Source organism: Mesoplodon densirostris, chromosome 16, assembly GCF_025265405.1.
Source record: "Mesoplodon densirostris isolate mMesDen1 chromosome 16, mMesDen1 primary haplotype, whole genome shotgun sequence".
In the NCBI taxonomy this organism is placed as follows: Eukaryota; Metazoa; Chordata; class Mammalia; order Artiodactyla; family Ziphiidae; genus Mesoplodon; species Mesoplodon densirostris.
The window spans coordinates 35,040,509-35,056,823 of NC_082676.1; the positions used below are offsets into that span (position 1 = coordinate 35,040,509).

Below are 16,315 nucleotides of genomic sequence, written 5' to 3' on the forward strand. Positions count from 1 at the left end.
TTTTTTTTTGCGGTACGCGGGCCTCTCACTGTTGTGGCCTCTCCCGTTGTGGAGCACAGGCTCCGGACACGCAGGCCCAGCAGCCATGGCTCACGGGCCCAGCCGCTCCGCAGCATGTGGGATCTTCCCAGACTGGGGCACGAACCTGTGTCCCCTGCATCCGCAGGTGGACTCTCAACCACTGCGCCACCAGGGAAGCCCCAAAGCTAGTAATTTTTTAATATTATGCAGGTTTAAAACGTGCAACATTTACAGAGTCAGCAAGTGCATTTCCCACCAGTATGGCAAGGATTCGACTTAGCAATGAGTTTAACTCAAAGGACTGGTGAAGTTTAATGGGAGCAGCATCCTGGTTTTGTTCCATCTGGTTTATTACCTAGATTTCTAGAAATTTCTCCATCCTGCACTTTCTACCACATGAAGGCAAGTCCTTGCCCCTGTGAGCGTGCATTGCTGAGAGGCTGACAGGAAGAAAAGGCTAGAGACCAGAGGCTGTGGACAACTGTTGATCCCAATGACCAGGTCTTCCTTCTTGGCCCTCTGCTGCCCCTCAGTGGGACTCACAGTAGACCCACACCTCAAAGGCCTCTCCAATTTTATAGGTCCTTACTCTGTGACTTTCTTTACAGTAGATTTTCCAGGCCCCATGAAGTGTTCCCCATGTTTTAGGCCACTGCCCACTCCAATGATCAGGTCTTCTTTCTCTATGACTGTGAAGGCAGTAAGCCCCTGGGCCCCTAGAGCCAGGAGGTACAGATGGAGGACAGAAGGAGAACCAAGTTCAGAAGACCAGAGAGGACGTCTTCATGGCGACCTTGAATGACGTCATGGACCATTCCAAAGACAGAAGGCTGGTGGAGTGAAGGCTGTGAATGGGAGGTAGGACTAGGCCATTTTCACAAGTTCAAGGGCCAGTCCCAGGTAGACATGAGAAAGGGAGATAGCAGGAAGGAAATATCAGAGCCCCCAAAGATACACAGACATTTCTGCCTTTCCCCAACCCCACACTCATCTGCTTTCCTCCTTCCCCCACCTCTCCCCCATCCCCACTCCCAGGCCTCAGCTCACACAGGAAGTGATGTCAGAGTCAGCTCTGATCCAGGCACATCTGACCTCTCACCTCCACGCCCCGCATCTGCCTGAGGCTGTTCCCGCTTCAGAAGGTGTCAGACTCACCCCTGTCCAGGGCTATTGGGTGGAAAGTGAGCCAATCTTGGGGTCAGTCAGACCTGGGTTCACATGATGGCTCCACCAGTCACTGGCTGTTTCTTGGTGATTTAATCAAGTAACTTAATCATCTGGATAGCATTGCCCCCATGAGTCCCCTCATGGTTGTTATGAGAATTCAATTTTTAAAAACTAGCCTGTGTAAGCATCGTGAGGACAGGGAGGGTGTGTCTCTTGATCTGCCCTGACCCTCATTGCCAAGGGCATTGCTCGGCGTTTAGAACTTGCTCAGTACATACGGTGCCTAGTTCATGGTTCATGCCAGGTGCTCACTAAATGTTTTCCTTTCCATAGACTGTTATAGCTACATGGAATCCTACGAATCCTCCAGGCCATTTTATGTATGAGGAAATAGACTCAGAATAAATAATTTCTATGGGTGATACAGACTCCAAGATCCAGACCAGGGCAAGAACCAGTTCCTCAGATCCATTGCTACAAAACATGGAATAAGAGGTAAAGAGCGGCATTCGAGAAAAGAATGCCCAGAAAGCTGCAGAGAATCTGGAATCTCCAGGAGGAGAGATCAGGAAAGCAGCCTGGATCGTGTCTCCTAAGTAGGAGTAATTAAGGCACAGAGGACTGGGAGAGACATGGGCTGGAACAGAAGAATTGTGGTCAGAGTCATGAGTAGCAGGGGTGACAGATAGACAGAAACAACAGGACACTATGTAATTATAGTAGATGGCATTTATTGAGCAAGTACTTTGTACCAGGTACATATTATCTCAATTCTCACCCCAAAAAATTCTATGATAAAACTGTTATCAAAATATCCATTTTATTGAGGAAGAAGTTGAAGCACAGAGGAATTAAGTAATTTGCTCAAGGTAAAAAATTTAGCCAGTGGTGGTGGAACTGGGATTCAACATTCAACCGGACACGCTGTCTGTAAAACCTGGATAGTTAACCAAAACACTCATATTGGGTTAAATCCTAGTTAGAGTTACTGTTCTGAATAGACAGAAGGAGGAAGGAGGAGGAAGCCCTGGGTAGGATTATACTGATCCCAGGTGTTCAGGGAGGGGAAGAGATATCCAGACATTTCTGCCTTTCCCCAGCCTCACACACATCTGCTAATCATGAGGGAGATGCAGATTAACCACGTGTAAAATAGATGGCTAATGGGAACCTGCTGTATAGCACAGGGAGCTCAGCTCAGTGCTCTGTGATGACCTAGATGGGGGGGAGAAAGGGAGGGAGGGAGGGCCAAGAGGGAGGGGACATAGGTATACATACAGCTGATTCACTTCATTGTACAGCAGAAACTAACACAATCTTGTAAAGCAATTTTACTCCAATAAAAATAAATTTTAAAAATTAAAAAAAACCACAGTGAGATACAACCTCACACATGTCAGAATGGCTGTCATCAAAAAGACAACAAATAACAAACGTTGATGAGGATGTGGAGAGAAGGGAATGTTCGTGCAGTGTTGGTGGGAATGTAAATTGGTGCAGCCGCTGTGGAAAACAGTATAGAGTTTCCTCAAAAATTTAAAAATAGAACTACCATATGACTTCTGGGTATTTACCTGAAGAATTTTCACTTCTGGACATTTACCTGAAGAAAATAAAATCTAATTCGAAAATATATCTGCACTCCAATGTGCATTGCAGCTTTATTTGCAATAGCCAAGATATGGAAGCAAACTAAGTGTCCATTGATAGATGAATGGATAAAGATGGTGTGGTATAGGGAATTTCCTGGCAGTCCAGTTGTTAGGACTCCACGCTTTCCCTGCCAAGGGCCCGGGTTCGATCCCTGGTCGGCCAAAAAAAAAAAAAGAAAAGAAAGAAAAGAAAATGTGATATATATATATATATATATATATATATACAGTATGTACAGTATATATATATATATATATATACACACACACACAGACACACAATGGGATATTCCTCAACTGTTTAAAAAGAAAGAAATATTGCCATTTGCCACAACATGGATGACCTAGAAGGCATTATGCCAAGTGACATAAGTCAGAGAAGGACAAATAGCACACGATCTCATTTATATGTAGAATCTAAAAAAACAAACAGTCAAAACAAAAACAGATACAGAGAACAAATGAATGTTGCCAGAAGGGAGTGAGTAAGTGTAGGTGAAATAGGTGCAGGGGATTAAGAGGAACAAACCTCCAGTTACATAATAAATAAGTCACAGGGATGTATAATAATGCACAGCATAAAGAATAATACGGTGAGTAATATAGTAATAAATTTGTATGGGGACAGAAGGTTACTAGCCTTATGCTGGTCACTTCACAATGTATGCAAATGTACAATCATGATATAGGACAGCTGAAACTAACATAATATTGTACATTAACTATATTTCAATGAAAAAAGAAAGAAAGAAAGATTCTATTCAGCCGACTCAGTAGTGCCCACCGGGCTGATTTTCCTTTCCCAGCCCACTGATAGGCTCCTCTTGTGGCTAAATGGGATACTACCTCTAAGAGTCTAAGAAACACCAACCCAAGTGTCAATGTCGGGTTTGAACCTTACTAAAGTGAAGGTGTGTGGTGTCCCCCACAAGAGTTCTAGGAGGCCGGCAGTGAGGGCTGGATCATCCTGATTGTTTTCCCTGGAACGGTGGACCTGGTTTCCTAAAAGTGCACTGACATATCCATAGCTGGGGTGCACACATGTGGGTTGATCAGCTTAGCACACAAAGTACCCCCAACACACACTGCCAGCAGAGAATCAGATGCAGGCAGGGGAGGGGCGTGAGACCATCCCCTGGGGCAGGTGCTTGTCAGACTCTGGAATTGAACCCTACTTGCAAGCCAATAAATTAGCCTGTTATGTTTCATGGATGTGACAGAGACAGGACAGCTCTGGAACAGAGACAAAGAACTGATGATTATGGCACAGCAAGCAGCATGGCCCCTAAATCCCAGACAGTGACTCCACAGGACCCAGGTGGTAGGCTTGGAGGGAACACGGAGCTTGGGGAATGACAGCGAGCTGGCACAAGCCTGATCTTTCTCCAGAGGGGATCAATACCACATCCTTGGAGGTGGCTCCATGCAGTACCCTGAGAAACAGCCTGGGTAAAGATAACACAGGACTTTGCATTGTTGAGACGCCCAGAATGTACAGGGAGTTCAAAACCCATGGCAGATTGCCCCTCCCAACAGCACCCTCCCCAGCTCCTTGCCCCCAACCCCACCTCTACACCAGATTGGCCCACTGTCCACACAAGCTGATTGCTCCTGCTGGTGAGGCAGGACTGCATCAGAATGATGCTAACACACTGATCTTCGGTTGCTCTCATGGGCATGGGACGCAGGACGGGTTCAGGATTCTGGGCTATAGCAGCCCACAGCCCTACCCTTCTGTGTGAGTTTGGAGGTCGCGGGGAGAACCTGTGAGGTGCCCCCTCCAATCCACAGCACCCCAGGGCAGTGAAGGTGGCAGCTGGTGTCCGGCAACCTGGACACCCCCCTCTGTTTCTCAGATCAGGCTGGGGAGTGGGGAGAGCACCTATCTTTGTAGCTGGGCTTTCCAGATGAATTAGGCAGAGGAACATCCTCACTTGTGGTGATCAGTGTGGTGACTCAGTGCTCTCCTGGCCAGGCATAGCCATGAGGATTGACTGCTCTTCTTGCTGCCCCCTTGGCCCTCCCCTTCCTCCTCCTCAGCCATATGGTTGGTGAAGTATGGCTCAGAGTCCCCCTGTCTCTTGGGGATCCCCCTCCACCAAGGGGAGGGAGGGTCCTCCCATCATTGGACATCCCCCTCCAGCCCCTCTCACTGGCTCTGGAAAGCTCCAGGTGTTCCATGAGGCACAGGAACAGAGCAATGGGTCATTCTGTTTCTGTAGCCCCTCATGGTGGGGGGGGGGTTGAAGAAATTTCCCAGAAACTATAGTAAAAAGAAAAGGAATAGAAAGTAGGAGAAAAGAGATTTTAAAAATTAACCTGGCTGGCAGGTTCAACAGCTACACAATAGGAGTTCCCTAAAGAAAGAATTGAGGAGGAATAGACTCATATCTTGCATTCCAAAATGCTAGAGAAAAAAATAAATTTTTTTACAAGCTTCCAAAGGGGACAAAAAAAAAAAAAACAGGTCACATACTAAAGAATCAGGAATCAGAATGTCTCCAGACATTTCAAGTGTACCAATGAAAGCCAGAAGATAACAGAGAGATGCCTCAACTTATGAAGAAAATAATTTCTAACCTAAACTTCTATACCTAGCCAAACTGTCACTCAAGTGTGAGGGTATAATACAGACATTTTCAGATATACCAGCACTCTAAAAATATACCTCCAAAAGCTTCTTGATAATGTGCTCCATCGAAATGAAAAAGTAAACTAAGAGAAGACTATATATATGGTATAGAGGACATAGAAGGTGCCACACAGGTAAGAGATGGAATTCCCAAGATGAGGATGATGAAGGGAGATCCCAAGTGTGGAGAGCAACCTGTCTAAACCCCAGATTTCTGAATGTCTTGTGATGAGATTAATATGACTGGTGAGAAGCTTGCAGTTGAATAAGAACATTGAAAATAATAACTATTAGCTCCATTGAAAATAAAAAGTTGTGTGGGAAAGTAAAATGATTATAGTTTCCTACACAGCAGAGGTGTGAATATATTACAGAGTCATAATAATGAAAATAATGACGATCTAACCTAAATTCTCATATAAGCTATTTATGTTGGGAGGATGGATGACGGGAAATGGACGTGTGTGGTGGAGGCTGGGAAAGGATGAAGGTAACTCATCATCTTCCAGGATATTGACTTTATAATGAAATACCAAGAAAGCATTTTATTTAGAGACATGGAGGTAAGTATCTACAAAATAACCAGCTAAAAGATATGAAAAATCATCACGTGAAATATAAAGAAAAAATATTTTGGAAACCATATTACTTTTTGCATAAACCAAGCATTGGAAAAAAATACTTATGGTCTTAAGCAAAGAATTTTTACTGGAACATAATTAACAGAAAAAGGAAAGAATTGCAAAAAGGTCATGTAATTGGAAGTAACTGTGTGGAAATTTATTTAAAACAAAAAATGTGGCTCACACTTTGCTGTACAGCAGAAACTAACAGAACATTGTAAAACAACTATACTCCAATAAAAATTAATTTTAAAAAAATGTGGCTCAAGCCTCAACTGCTTTTATAGCTTTATAGGATAAAATGATAAAAATGAAACATTAAATTTTTTTAAGAAACAGAGATGGGGGCTTCCCTGGTGGTGCAGTGGTTGAGAGTCTGCCTGCCGATGCAGGGGACACGGGTTCATGCCCTGGTCCGGGAGGATCCCACATGCCGTGGAGCGGCTGGGCCCGTGAGCCATGGCCTCTGGGCCTGCGCGTCCGGAGCCTGTGCTCCGCAACAGGAGAGGCCACAGCAGTGAGAGGCCCGCGTACCGCAAAAAAAAAAAAAAAAAAAAAAAAAACAGAGATGGAAGTCATGTTGTGAACGAAGCAGGAAATGAAGCCAGACCACCTGACTGTGTACGGGGTCCAGGAGGCCATACGTTCAGGGACTCACATCTTCCAGTGAATGTTGGGTTGAAAGCTCTGGAGTAAAAACACAAATAAAAAAACAAAGCAGGGTAGCAGTCTGGAGGTATGCCTACAATGGACGGATTCATCACGTTCAACAAAGAAATCCCAGCCTGAGTCCCTTTGGACCCTGCAGCCCCAGACACCCATCAGAAGTGGGAATCAGGGCTTCCCTGGTGGCGCAGTGGTTGAGAGTCCGCCTGCCGATGCAGGGGACGCGGGTTCGTGCCCCAGTCTGGGAAGATCCCACATGCTGCGGAGCGGCTGGGCCCATGAGCCATGGCCGCTGAGCCTGCGCGTCCGGAGCCTGTGCTCCGCAATGGGAGAGGCCACAACAGTGAGAGGCCTGCGTACCGCAAAAAAAAAAAAAAGAAGTGGGAATCGGAGAGCAGCTCAGTGAAGTGGCTGAGGCCTGCCTGGAGGAGGAGTGCCCTGAGATGCTCAGCAGGATCACCTACTACCTGGACTAAGTGTTCACTTCTTCTTGTGTTCTACTCATCAGCACTGAGCAAAAGAAGGACCAAGAAACCTTGAGGAAAGGGGACATAAGAGGGTGCATGACTCAGTGGAAGAGAAGGAGGAAGGCTTAGAGGTGTGGAACAGTGTTCCTCAGAATCCTGCTTAACCCACTAAAAGTACTCTCAAAAGCTGTAGGTTCAGGACAAGGTTGGAGACAGGGAAGGACATTGTCAGCCCACTCCTGAGACTCAAGAAAAGGGCCTAAGTCTGGATTCTGTCCTTGTCCTGAGCTCCCCAGGGAGACACTGGCCTGGATAAGCCCCATGGTTCTATAATTCTCACTCATAGTAGTATTACTTTCTTACCCTGTATTTGGTGGACAATACGTGGAAATGCTATCTTTAATAGTTAGTCATGGAAGAAGAACCAAATAACTCAGAAGGAGTTATATATATATATATATATATATATATATATATATATATATATATATATATATATATATATATATATATAACTCAGTAACACAGCCAGTGATATTTCAAAGTAACTTCTGACCTTTGAACAAATAAAGAATAACACGTGACAGGAGAAAAGTTTCAGATCAATGAGGAGACGCAGAGTCCACATGAACAGGCCAGGGCTGAGGCAATGTGAGATCTGCCCCACTTACAACAGGAGAGATGGGCAAGGGGGAGAAAACCTCAAAAAACTTGAGTCCTGGCCAGGTGTGGGGACAAAGAGAGGGCACAGAGCCACTCGGACACCCAGAGAAACTTCCTGGAGGGGTTCAGATTTCAGGGGAAGCCTAAGACAGCTTGCCAAGAAGAGGTTAAAAAGAGTGTTCCTGACCAGTCGGGTGTGAGACAGCTGAGATGTGAAGGTGGCAAGGTCCTGACAAGGGAAGCAACCCGAGGGTGGGGCGGGGCCATGGGCATCGACTGGACAAAGCAGGGAGGAAGAAGGGGTCCAGAGAGACAAATGTGGGTCCTGCCATGGTCACCTCCTGCCCACCCAGCAAAGACCCACCAACAGATTCCCTGCGGGCAGGACCAACTTCCAGTGCAATCTGAGGATGTCCCACCCCAGGAGAGGCTCGTTGCCGCAAATTATCTCCTTCTCAACAGTTCCTCAGTCCCTAAGTACTACCTCAGCTCTCTATGGAGGATTTCTCTGGGGATAGTTCACCAGCTGGATTGGAGGAATGGCATGCTCCGAATTAGGCAGGAGACACCAACCGGGTATAGGACTTAAATACATTCTCTGCTAATGCTCTCTTCAATTCAGCTGAATGATGCTTTTTCAACCTCGTTTCTCGCTAGAACTGGCTGTTCTAGCCAAATAGACCTTATTGTTCGTCGCCATCACACATATTTAGTGTTTTCACTCTCTTTCCTTTGTTTATTTAGTGGTGAATTCATTCAAGAATTCTATATTGGGTATCTATTTTCTGCTTGGTACTCTAATAAGCACTGGAGACCCGTAGAACAAGGTAGGTACAGCCCCTTCCTGCATGGAGGTTACCCCAATTCTGCTTATTGAAACAACCCTCACTGTTAAGGTCCAGCTCCAATCTCACGTCCTCCCATGACCGCTTCCATGATAACCAATTCCAACATGCACTCTTTTCATGCTGAAATTTCTTTCAGATAGAAATATCAGGGGAGATTTCAAGAAGAAGTTTGAGTGAGCCAATCTCTACATCATCTGAGGATGTCGCAAGAGATCCCAGACCACCCATCACCGAGTCTCTTTTTTTTTTTCCTTCCCAAGTGAAAAGAAAGAGAAAGAAAAGTAAAGAAATCAAAGCTGGGACTATCTGAGGGAAGAGCATTTGGGGCAGAGAGCACAGCAAATGCCAAGTCCTGGGGAAGGAACCATCTAGGTGTTTGAAAGACAGAATAAAGACCAGTGGGGCTGGAGCATTGTAAACAAGAGGAAAACCCTAAGAGAAGATGTTGAAACCAGATCATGTAGGACTTTGTAGGCCTTGGAAAGGAGTTTCTATTGCAAATGGAACTCCTGGTGGGTTTTAGCCAAGGTGGCAATATGATTTGATTTAAGTTTTTAAAACATCCCTTCGGCTGCTGTGTGAACTGACCAGAGTGTTGCAAGGAGGGAGATCAGGAAACCAGATCCAGGCACCAGTGAAGGGCTTGGACCAGAGTGGCAGCAGTGGAGAAGGTAGTAAGCAGCCAGATTAGGATATATCCTGGAGATCAAGCCTACAGGACTTGCTGATGGATCTGCAAGCACTGGGTTTGCTGATGGGCTGGATATGAGCTGTTGCGGGGAAGGGATCACTCAAGTCTGCATCCCAGGTTTTTGCTCTGAGCCACTTCCTGCAGCCCTACCTCTGCAGGCTGTCACGTTGCACACGGGCTTCCTGCCTCAGCTTCCTCTGATGAAAGCCCGGGCCTGCACTGTGGCAGAGATGATGCTGTGTGTCCACCAAGCCAATCCATTGTCCTCCTGGATACACAGGATGGCCTCAGTCCCCAGGCCCCTGACATCTAGGCGGGGCCATACATCTCGGTCACTAACTGTTAAGTAAGTGAGAAACACACCTTTATTTTAAGCCTTTGAGATGCAGAAGAGTTTTTTTTTTTTTTGATAACTCGGTTTGCCTTTCACGATTAATGCATGGACCTTCCTCTATTTTCTGTGCCCACCCTCTCCTAGGATTTTCACTCCATTTCCATGGATTTGAAGCCATCAATCTGCTGAAAGCTCTCAAATTTGTATCTTCAGCCTAGGTGGCTGGATTAATATCCCCGACAGCAGGAGAGCTCCAGGAAGTGGAAATACTTTCTACCCGGGAGGTTAATAACTGCTATCGATCATTCTTAAACAAAGTGGCCCAAACTGAAGAGACCCAACTGAACTTTTCCCTGAAGCCCCCTTGGCAGATGTCTCCTCATGCCCCTGGCTGCCCCAGAAGGGGCAGAAGGAGAGAAGACAACCCCCCCCTCCCAGGCAGCCTCATTTTACTTTATTTTCCTCTTCCCCATATGGAGGTTAAAGTTCATCATAACTCTGAAATACACAGCATGGGATCAGCCCGATGACTCAAGGCCCCTAGGGTTTTCCTTTATGCAGTTACTTCCCAAATTTTCTCACATCCTCACATTGCAGCCCCTTGGTTGTTTATAGGAGATGAGCCTCTGCCCCACACACCACCTTCTAGCGGGTTCTCTTCCTGCCAGGCAAATGGGTCAGGGTGAGCAGCCTCGGAAGCTGGGGTGAGGGGCACTTCCTACCTTTCTCTATCTCCACGCTGAGTTATGAAATCTCTACGCTGTGACTCTAACTTTGGGAGATCATCGCCCCCTTGAGAATCTGATGAAATGAGTTGGCCCCTGTAGCAGATGCCTTTGGTAACTTGCCCATAACCTGTCAGCACCCGATGTTCTTGTACATGACTGTACTAGTTTCCTAGGGCCGCCGTGACAGAACACCACGCAATGGGTGGCTTAAAAAACAGAAATTTATTTCTCCCAGTTCTTGAGGCGAGAAAGCTGAGATCAGGTGTTGGCAGGGTTGGTTTCTCCTGAGGCCTCTCTCCTTGGCTTGCAGACGGCCATCTTCTCCCTGTGTTGTCACACAGTTGTCCCCCTGTGCACGCACACCCTGGTGTCTCCTGTGTGTCCAACTTTCCTCTTCTTATAAGGGCACCAGACAAATTGGATTAGAGCCCACCCTAATGGCCTCATTTTAACTCAGTTACCTCTTTAAAGGCCCTATCTCTAAATACAGTCATATTCTGAGGTACTGGGAGTTACGGCCTCAACACATGAATTTGGGGGAATGCAATTCAGCTCATCACATTGCCCTTGGATTGCAAACTTCTGCTTCTCTGCTCTGGGCTGATGCTTATTTTACACACTGCAAAACTATAAAGGCCTTCTGGGTAACAGTATGTCTTCTTAAGGATTCCAAGAAATGGAGAATTAAGTCCTAAACAATCTGCATTTTAATATAGGAAATTAACCTATTTAAATATGTTGTGATTTCTGACACAGTTAAATTGATTGCTTTCATCTCATCTTCTGTTTCCTAGTTACTGTGTTTTCTTGTTACTTCAAATGTACCGCGTGTGAGACACCCAGCTTAGGACACAATGGTCAGCGTGACAGGCACAGCCCCTGACTTTGCAGCACCTGCAATCTTGCAGAGCTGTATTCAGGAACATTCTTCGGTGCCACTTCTCTTTAAGAACCAGGGTTAGGGCTCTCCCAGCTCTCCTGACTCCAGCTGTCAGGCATCTCCCATCTTCCTCTCCAGCCCGCTGGTTAAGAGAGCCAAAAGCTGCCAGGTTGCAGTGGCTTGAGCAGTGATGGTGGGGCAAGAATTGGAGATAGTCAGTGCTCACAGGGCTTTTTTCTGGAAGGCCTAAGAATTGAACAGTGGTAGACAGCAGGGACAAAGAGGTGACACAGAGGAAAGTTAGGAAGGTAACCGGGGGCTGCATTCCTTCCTGCTGCCCAGGGCCCCTCCATGCCCTGGGCTCTAAGACCTGCCATTGCCATGATCAGAGCCTCACCCAGGGCACTCCTCCCAGGCATCACCTCCTTGCCTCCACACTGGCTTCGGAGTGATTCTCCAGCCCCACCCCTTGCTCAGGAAACCATGTTTCTGCTGCTTCTCAAACACAGGCAGGAGGAGGACTGCCTCCAGCTGCTGGTCTTCTTTCCTCCGAGGGGGAATGGAAAGCGAAGAGGCAGACACAGCTGTGGCTGGAAGCTGGGCCTGGGGGAGAGCTGGGGTTCAGGTGGTCTCCGGCCAGAAGGCTCTTTTCTCTGTGTGCTTCTACCTGTGGACAAGCCCTTGCTCGGGCCTCCAGATGAGTGACACGGGCAGAGAGCAGCCAGGGGAGGATGCCCAGGACGGGGCAGTTCACCACGTAGCCGCCCCTCACTGGCATTCCTTCTCACATCTCTCACCCTCTATCCCCATGGTCACCAGGCTTGTGAAAGGCCCTTAGTGAAGCCATGTGACAGTTTTGCAACATTTACATATTTTAAAAATCTGCCCCCGGAGCCACCGCTGTGAGTACCCCCAACGCCACCCCATCGCTAACCTTGATTTTGCCTTTCCCCACCCTAAGGGGGGGCGGTCCCTCTCTCTGCTCTGTAAACAGAGCCAGAGCCTCTAAATCTTGCTTTATCAACAAGTCCAGCTCCTTGGCAGGATGTCACCCTTCCTGCCTGTGCACACTCCGTGTCCCCAGTGGGTGGTGGATTATGTGGTTTCAGGCTCACACGTGACGGAGAGCCCTGGGTCCGTGGCCGGGAGGGAGGAGGCCGGGTTCACAGGGTGGGTGTGTGCCCTCGAGGCCAGGAGCACCGGGGCAGGATGCTGTCCTGGGAAGAGGGGAAGGAGGAACGAATGCTTGGGCTGCATCTGTGCAGAGAATTCACTGGGAGACCCGGAACTCTGAGAACCAGGGGAGTGTTTAGTCTCAGCCACGGGAGGCCTCGCAATCAGGAAAAAAATCGTGGTATGTTGTGGATAACAGGACAGGGGAGAGATCTCAGAATTTACGAGAAAAGCTCAGTCTAGACTGTTTCCTGGGTTCTGTTGTGCTGCCTTCTCCCCCTTCCTTCCTCTCCTCCAAACCCCCAAGCCATGGAGCCAGCTCTGGGCACCTCAAAACTCAGATGCCGGGGATCCGGCCGGGGCTGGGTGGATGCAGCACTTTTCCTGATGGGGGAGAGGATGGGATTTGGAGCTCCTGGGGGCTGCTCAGATGCCCGACACACAGAAGAGGCAAGGCCCCTCTGTGTTAAGTCCCAGGCCTCGGAAGAAGGTGGGATTAGGAGACGGGGTCTACTTCTCAGAAAGAGCCGGGGCTGCGGCAGGGGCCGGGCAGAGAAAAATGATGGAATTACACCATTGCCCTTGCGCCCTCAAGGGACCACAGGGATGAAGGAGCGCTCACCGCCCTGGGTCTTTCTTCTGTTTGTGAGGTTCCGTGTGTGAATGCTTTCAAATAAACAACGGGGTTTACAGCAAAAGCATCGGACTCTTTTAAGTTAGGCGTGAACCTTCCGTATTGGTCTCCCATTTCCACTTTGCTGTCCCGCAGGTGCCTCCGAGGCTCACGGCACCTGCTGAGGGGGCGGTTAGCTTCTCTGGACCCTTGAGCAAGCAATCCTCACGTGCAGGATCTTAAAACCTATCTTGCTGGTCAGTCACAGTTCTTTCTTAGGCTAATGGACCGCAGCTGCGGCTTTCAGGATGCTCAGCGGGAAAGGCATTTCCGCCCTAGGGTGGAGGCTCAGTTGCAGCTGCAAGTAATCGCCAGGAGAGGGCACTGTGTGTCCAGCTAACGGGCTCGGAGAGGTTCTCCCAGCAGCTCTAAGAACCTGCAGGGCTTGTCCGGGAGCCCTGGGTGACAGGAAAGAGGAGGGCATCTCTCTTCCACTGTATTTGTTGATCCCTTTTATAATTATGGGATCATCTCCCTCCGTTTTCACACCTATTCCCCAGCATTGCCACGTGGATGTCCTGAAGACGTCTCAGAATCACGAGTCCCAATTCCGGCATGATCTTCCCCACTCCACCCCACCCCCAAAGAAAACCAAAACTACTTTCCCTCTTCACCGTCCTCCTCCTCTTCCGCCTCCTGATCCTTCTCCTCTGGGTTTCTCCTCCCAACCTCCCAAGCTAAGGTTCCTGTCCCCTCCCTTTCAGCCCCGGCAGCCTAGATGTCACCAAATTATGCTCTGACTCGGGCCCTTTTCTCCAGCAGACTGCTCCTGTCATGCTGCACCGCCATCAATTATTCACAGTCCTCACAAGTCTGTCTCCTTTCCTAACATGCTCGATGCTCTGACAACACAGGTAAGATCACGTCACTTCTCTCTTAAATGTCAAGATAAGGTGGAAACAACCCAAGTGTCCATCAAAGGGTGAACAGATAAACAAAACGTGATCTATCCAAACAATGGAACATTATTCAACTTTAGAAAGGAAGGAAATCCTTACTCATGCTGCAACATGGATGAACCTGAGGACATTCTACTAAGGAACAGAAGAGCTTGGCTTAATCCAGAACTGGCTGTTGGACCCAGAGACTTCTTGTCTGACTTACTTCACTTAACATAATGCCCTCAAGATCCCTCTATGTTGTCAAAAATGGCAGGATGTCCTTCTTTCTCATGGCTGAATAATCCCATATACCAGAAGAAGATAGATATCGCATCGTCTTTATCCATTTATCCCTAGATGGACACTTAGGTTGTTTCGGTATTTTTACTATGGCAAATAATGCTGCAATGAACAGGAATGCAGATATCTCTTTAGGATCCTGATTTCATTTCCTCTGGATATCTACCCAGAAGTGGGATTGCTGGGTCATATCGTAGTTCTATTTTTAATTTTTTGAAAAACCTCCATACTGTTCGTTGTTGTACCAATTTATATTCCCACCAATAATGCACCCTGTTCCCTTTTCTCTACATCCTCACCAGCTTTTGTTATCTCTTGTCTTTTTGATAACAGCCATTATAACAAATGTGAGGTGATATCTCATTGTCTTTTTTTTTTTTTTTTTGGCTGCATTGGGTCTTCATTGCTGCACGCGGGTTTTCTCTAATTGCGGCGAGTGGGGGCTGCTCTTCGTTGTGGTGCGCGGGTTTCTCATTGCAGTGGCTTCTCTTGTTGCAGAGCATGGGCTCTAGGCTTGCAGGCTTCAGTAGTTGTGGCACGTGGGCTCAGTAATTGTGGCTCACGAACTCTAGAGTGTAGGCTCAGTATTTGTGGCTCACGGGCTTAGTTGCTCCGTGGCATGTGGGATCTTCCCGAACCAGGGCTCGAACCCGTATCCCCTGCATTGGCAGGCGAATTCTTAACCACTGCGCCACCAGGGAAGCTCCTCGTTGTCGTTTTGATTTGCACTTTCTGGATGATTGGTGATACTGAGCATCTCTTCAAGTACCTGTTGGCAATTGGTATGTCTTCCTTGGAAAAACGTCTGTTCAGGTCCTCTGTCCATTATACAATAAACAGATTATTAGGGTTTTTTGTTTTTTGTTTTTTGTTTTTTGCGGTACGCGGGCCTCTCACTGTTGTGGCCTCTCCCGTTGCGGAGCACAGGCTCCGGACGCGCAGGCTCAGCGGCCATGGCTCACGGGCCCAGCCGCTCCGCGGCATGTGGGATCTTCCCCGACCAGGGCACAAACCCGTGTCCCCTGCATCGGCAGGCGGACTCTCAACCACTGCACCACCAGGGAAGCCCGATTATTAGGTTTTTGATGTTAAGTTGTATAAGTTTCTTATACATTTTGGATAGTAACTCTTTATCAGATAGATGGTTTGCAAATATTTTCTCCCTTTCCATAGGTTGCCTTTTCATTTTGCAGATTTTTTTCCCCTGAGCAGGTCTTTATTTTAATGCAATCCTACTTATTTATCTTTGCTTTTGCTGCTTGTGCTTTTGTTGTCATCTTCAAAAAATTGTTGCCAAGACCAATGTCAAGGAGCTTTTTCCTTATGTTTTCTTCATTAGTTTTATGGTTACAGGTCTTATATTTAAGTCTTTAATCCATTTCAAGTTAGTTTTTGTGAGTGGTAGAAGATAGGGGTCCAGTTTCATTCTTCTGCAGGTGGTAATCCAGTTTCCCAGCACCATTTACTGAAGACACTCTCCTGTCCCTACTGAGTCTTTCTGATGAGAGGCAGCCCCGGGCAGCAGAAAGCGCACTGACTGTGGTGGTACAGGTCCGGGGTCTGACCCACTCTGTCAGTGAGAGGCCCTGAGCCCTGAGCCACGGAGAACTTTCTCCAGGTTGTTTTCTCCTCCTCTGCGGGGAGCTAGGATGATAACCCACTGTGCTCCAAACCCTTAGCTGAAACAGGCCTGAATACATTTAAGGGGAGTTTCTCTTGCACATAAAAGTTCTGGATTTGATTTCCAAGTTGTTTCTTTCGATTCACTTTGCTGCCCCTGGAGTGGGGCACACGCCCTGGGAGACGAGGTCTTGCCGGGTCTGGCCCTGGTCCTCTCCTGCCACCTGCGAGTCTGGCGAACCACTGAGGTGTGGGGCCTCCTGGGTCCTAGAGAGGACGCCTCGCCAGTCTGACGC

General features: G+C 47.6%; 2 protein-coding genes across 2 annotated transcripts in view; both read left to right on the plus strand.

The window, feature by feature from the left end:
• Positions 1 to 281: 281 nt before the first annotated feature.
• AZGP1 (alpha-2-glycoprotein 1, zinc-binding) lies at positions 282 to 13,372 on the plus strand. The gene is given in 6 exon segments (XM_060079194.1): positions 282 to 325; positions 603 to 763; positions 766 to 850; positions 6,817 to 6,849; positions 6,851 to 6,943; positions 13,315 to 13,372. Coding segments are annotated over 6 exon segments (474 nt in total).
• Positions 13,373 to 13,971: 599 nt separating this feature from the next.
• The window catches only part of ZKSCAN1 (zinc finger with KRAB and SCAN domains 1), a 61,487-nt gene continuing 59,143 nt past the window's right edge, over positions 13,972 to 16,315 (plus strand). The window contains exon 1 of the mRNA XM_060078683.1: positions 13,972 to 14,072. The gene's annotated coding sequence lies outside the window, so the exon portion shown is untranslated. The remainder of the gene's footprint in view (positions 14,073 to 16,315) is intronic.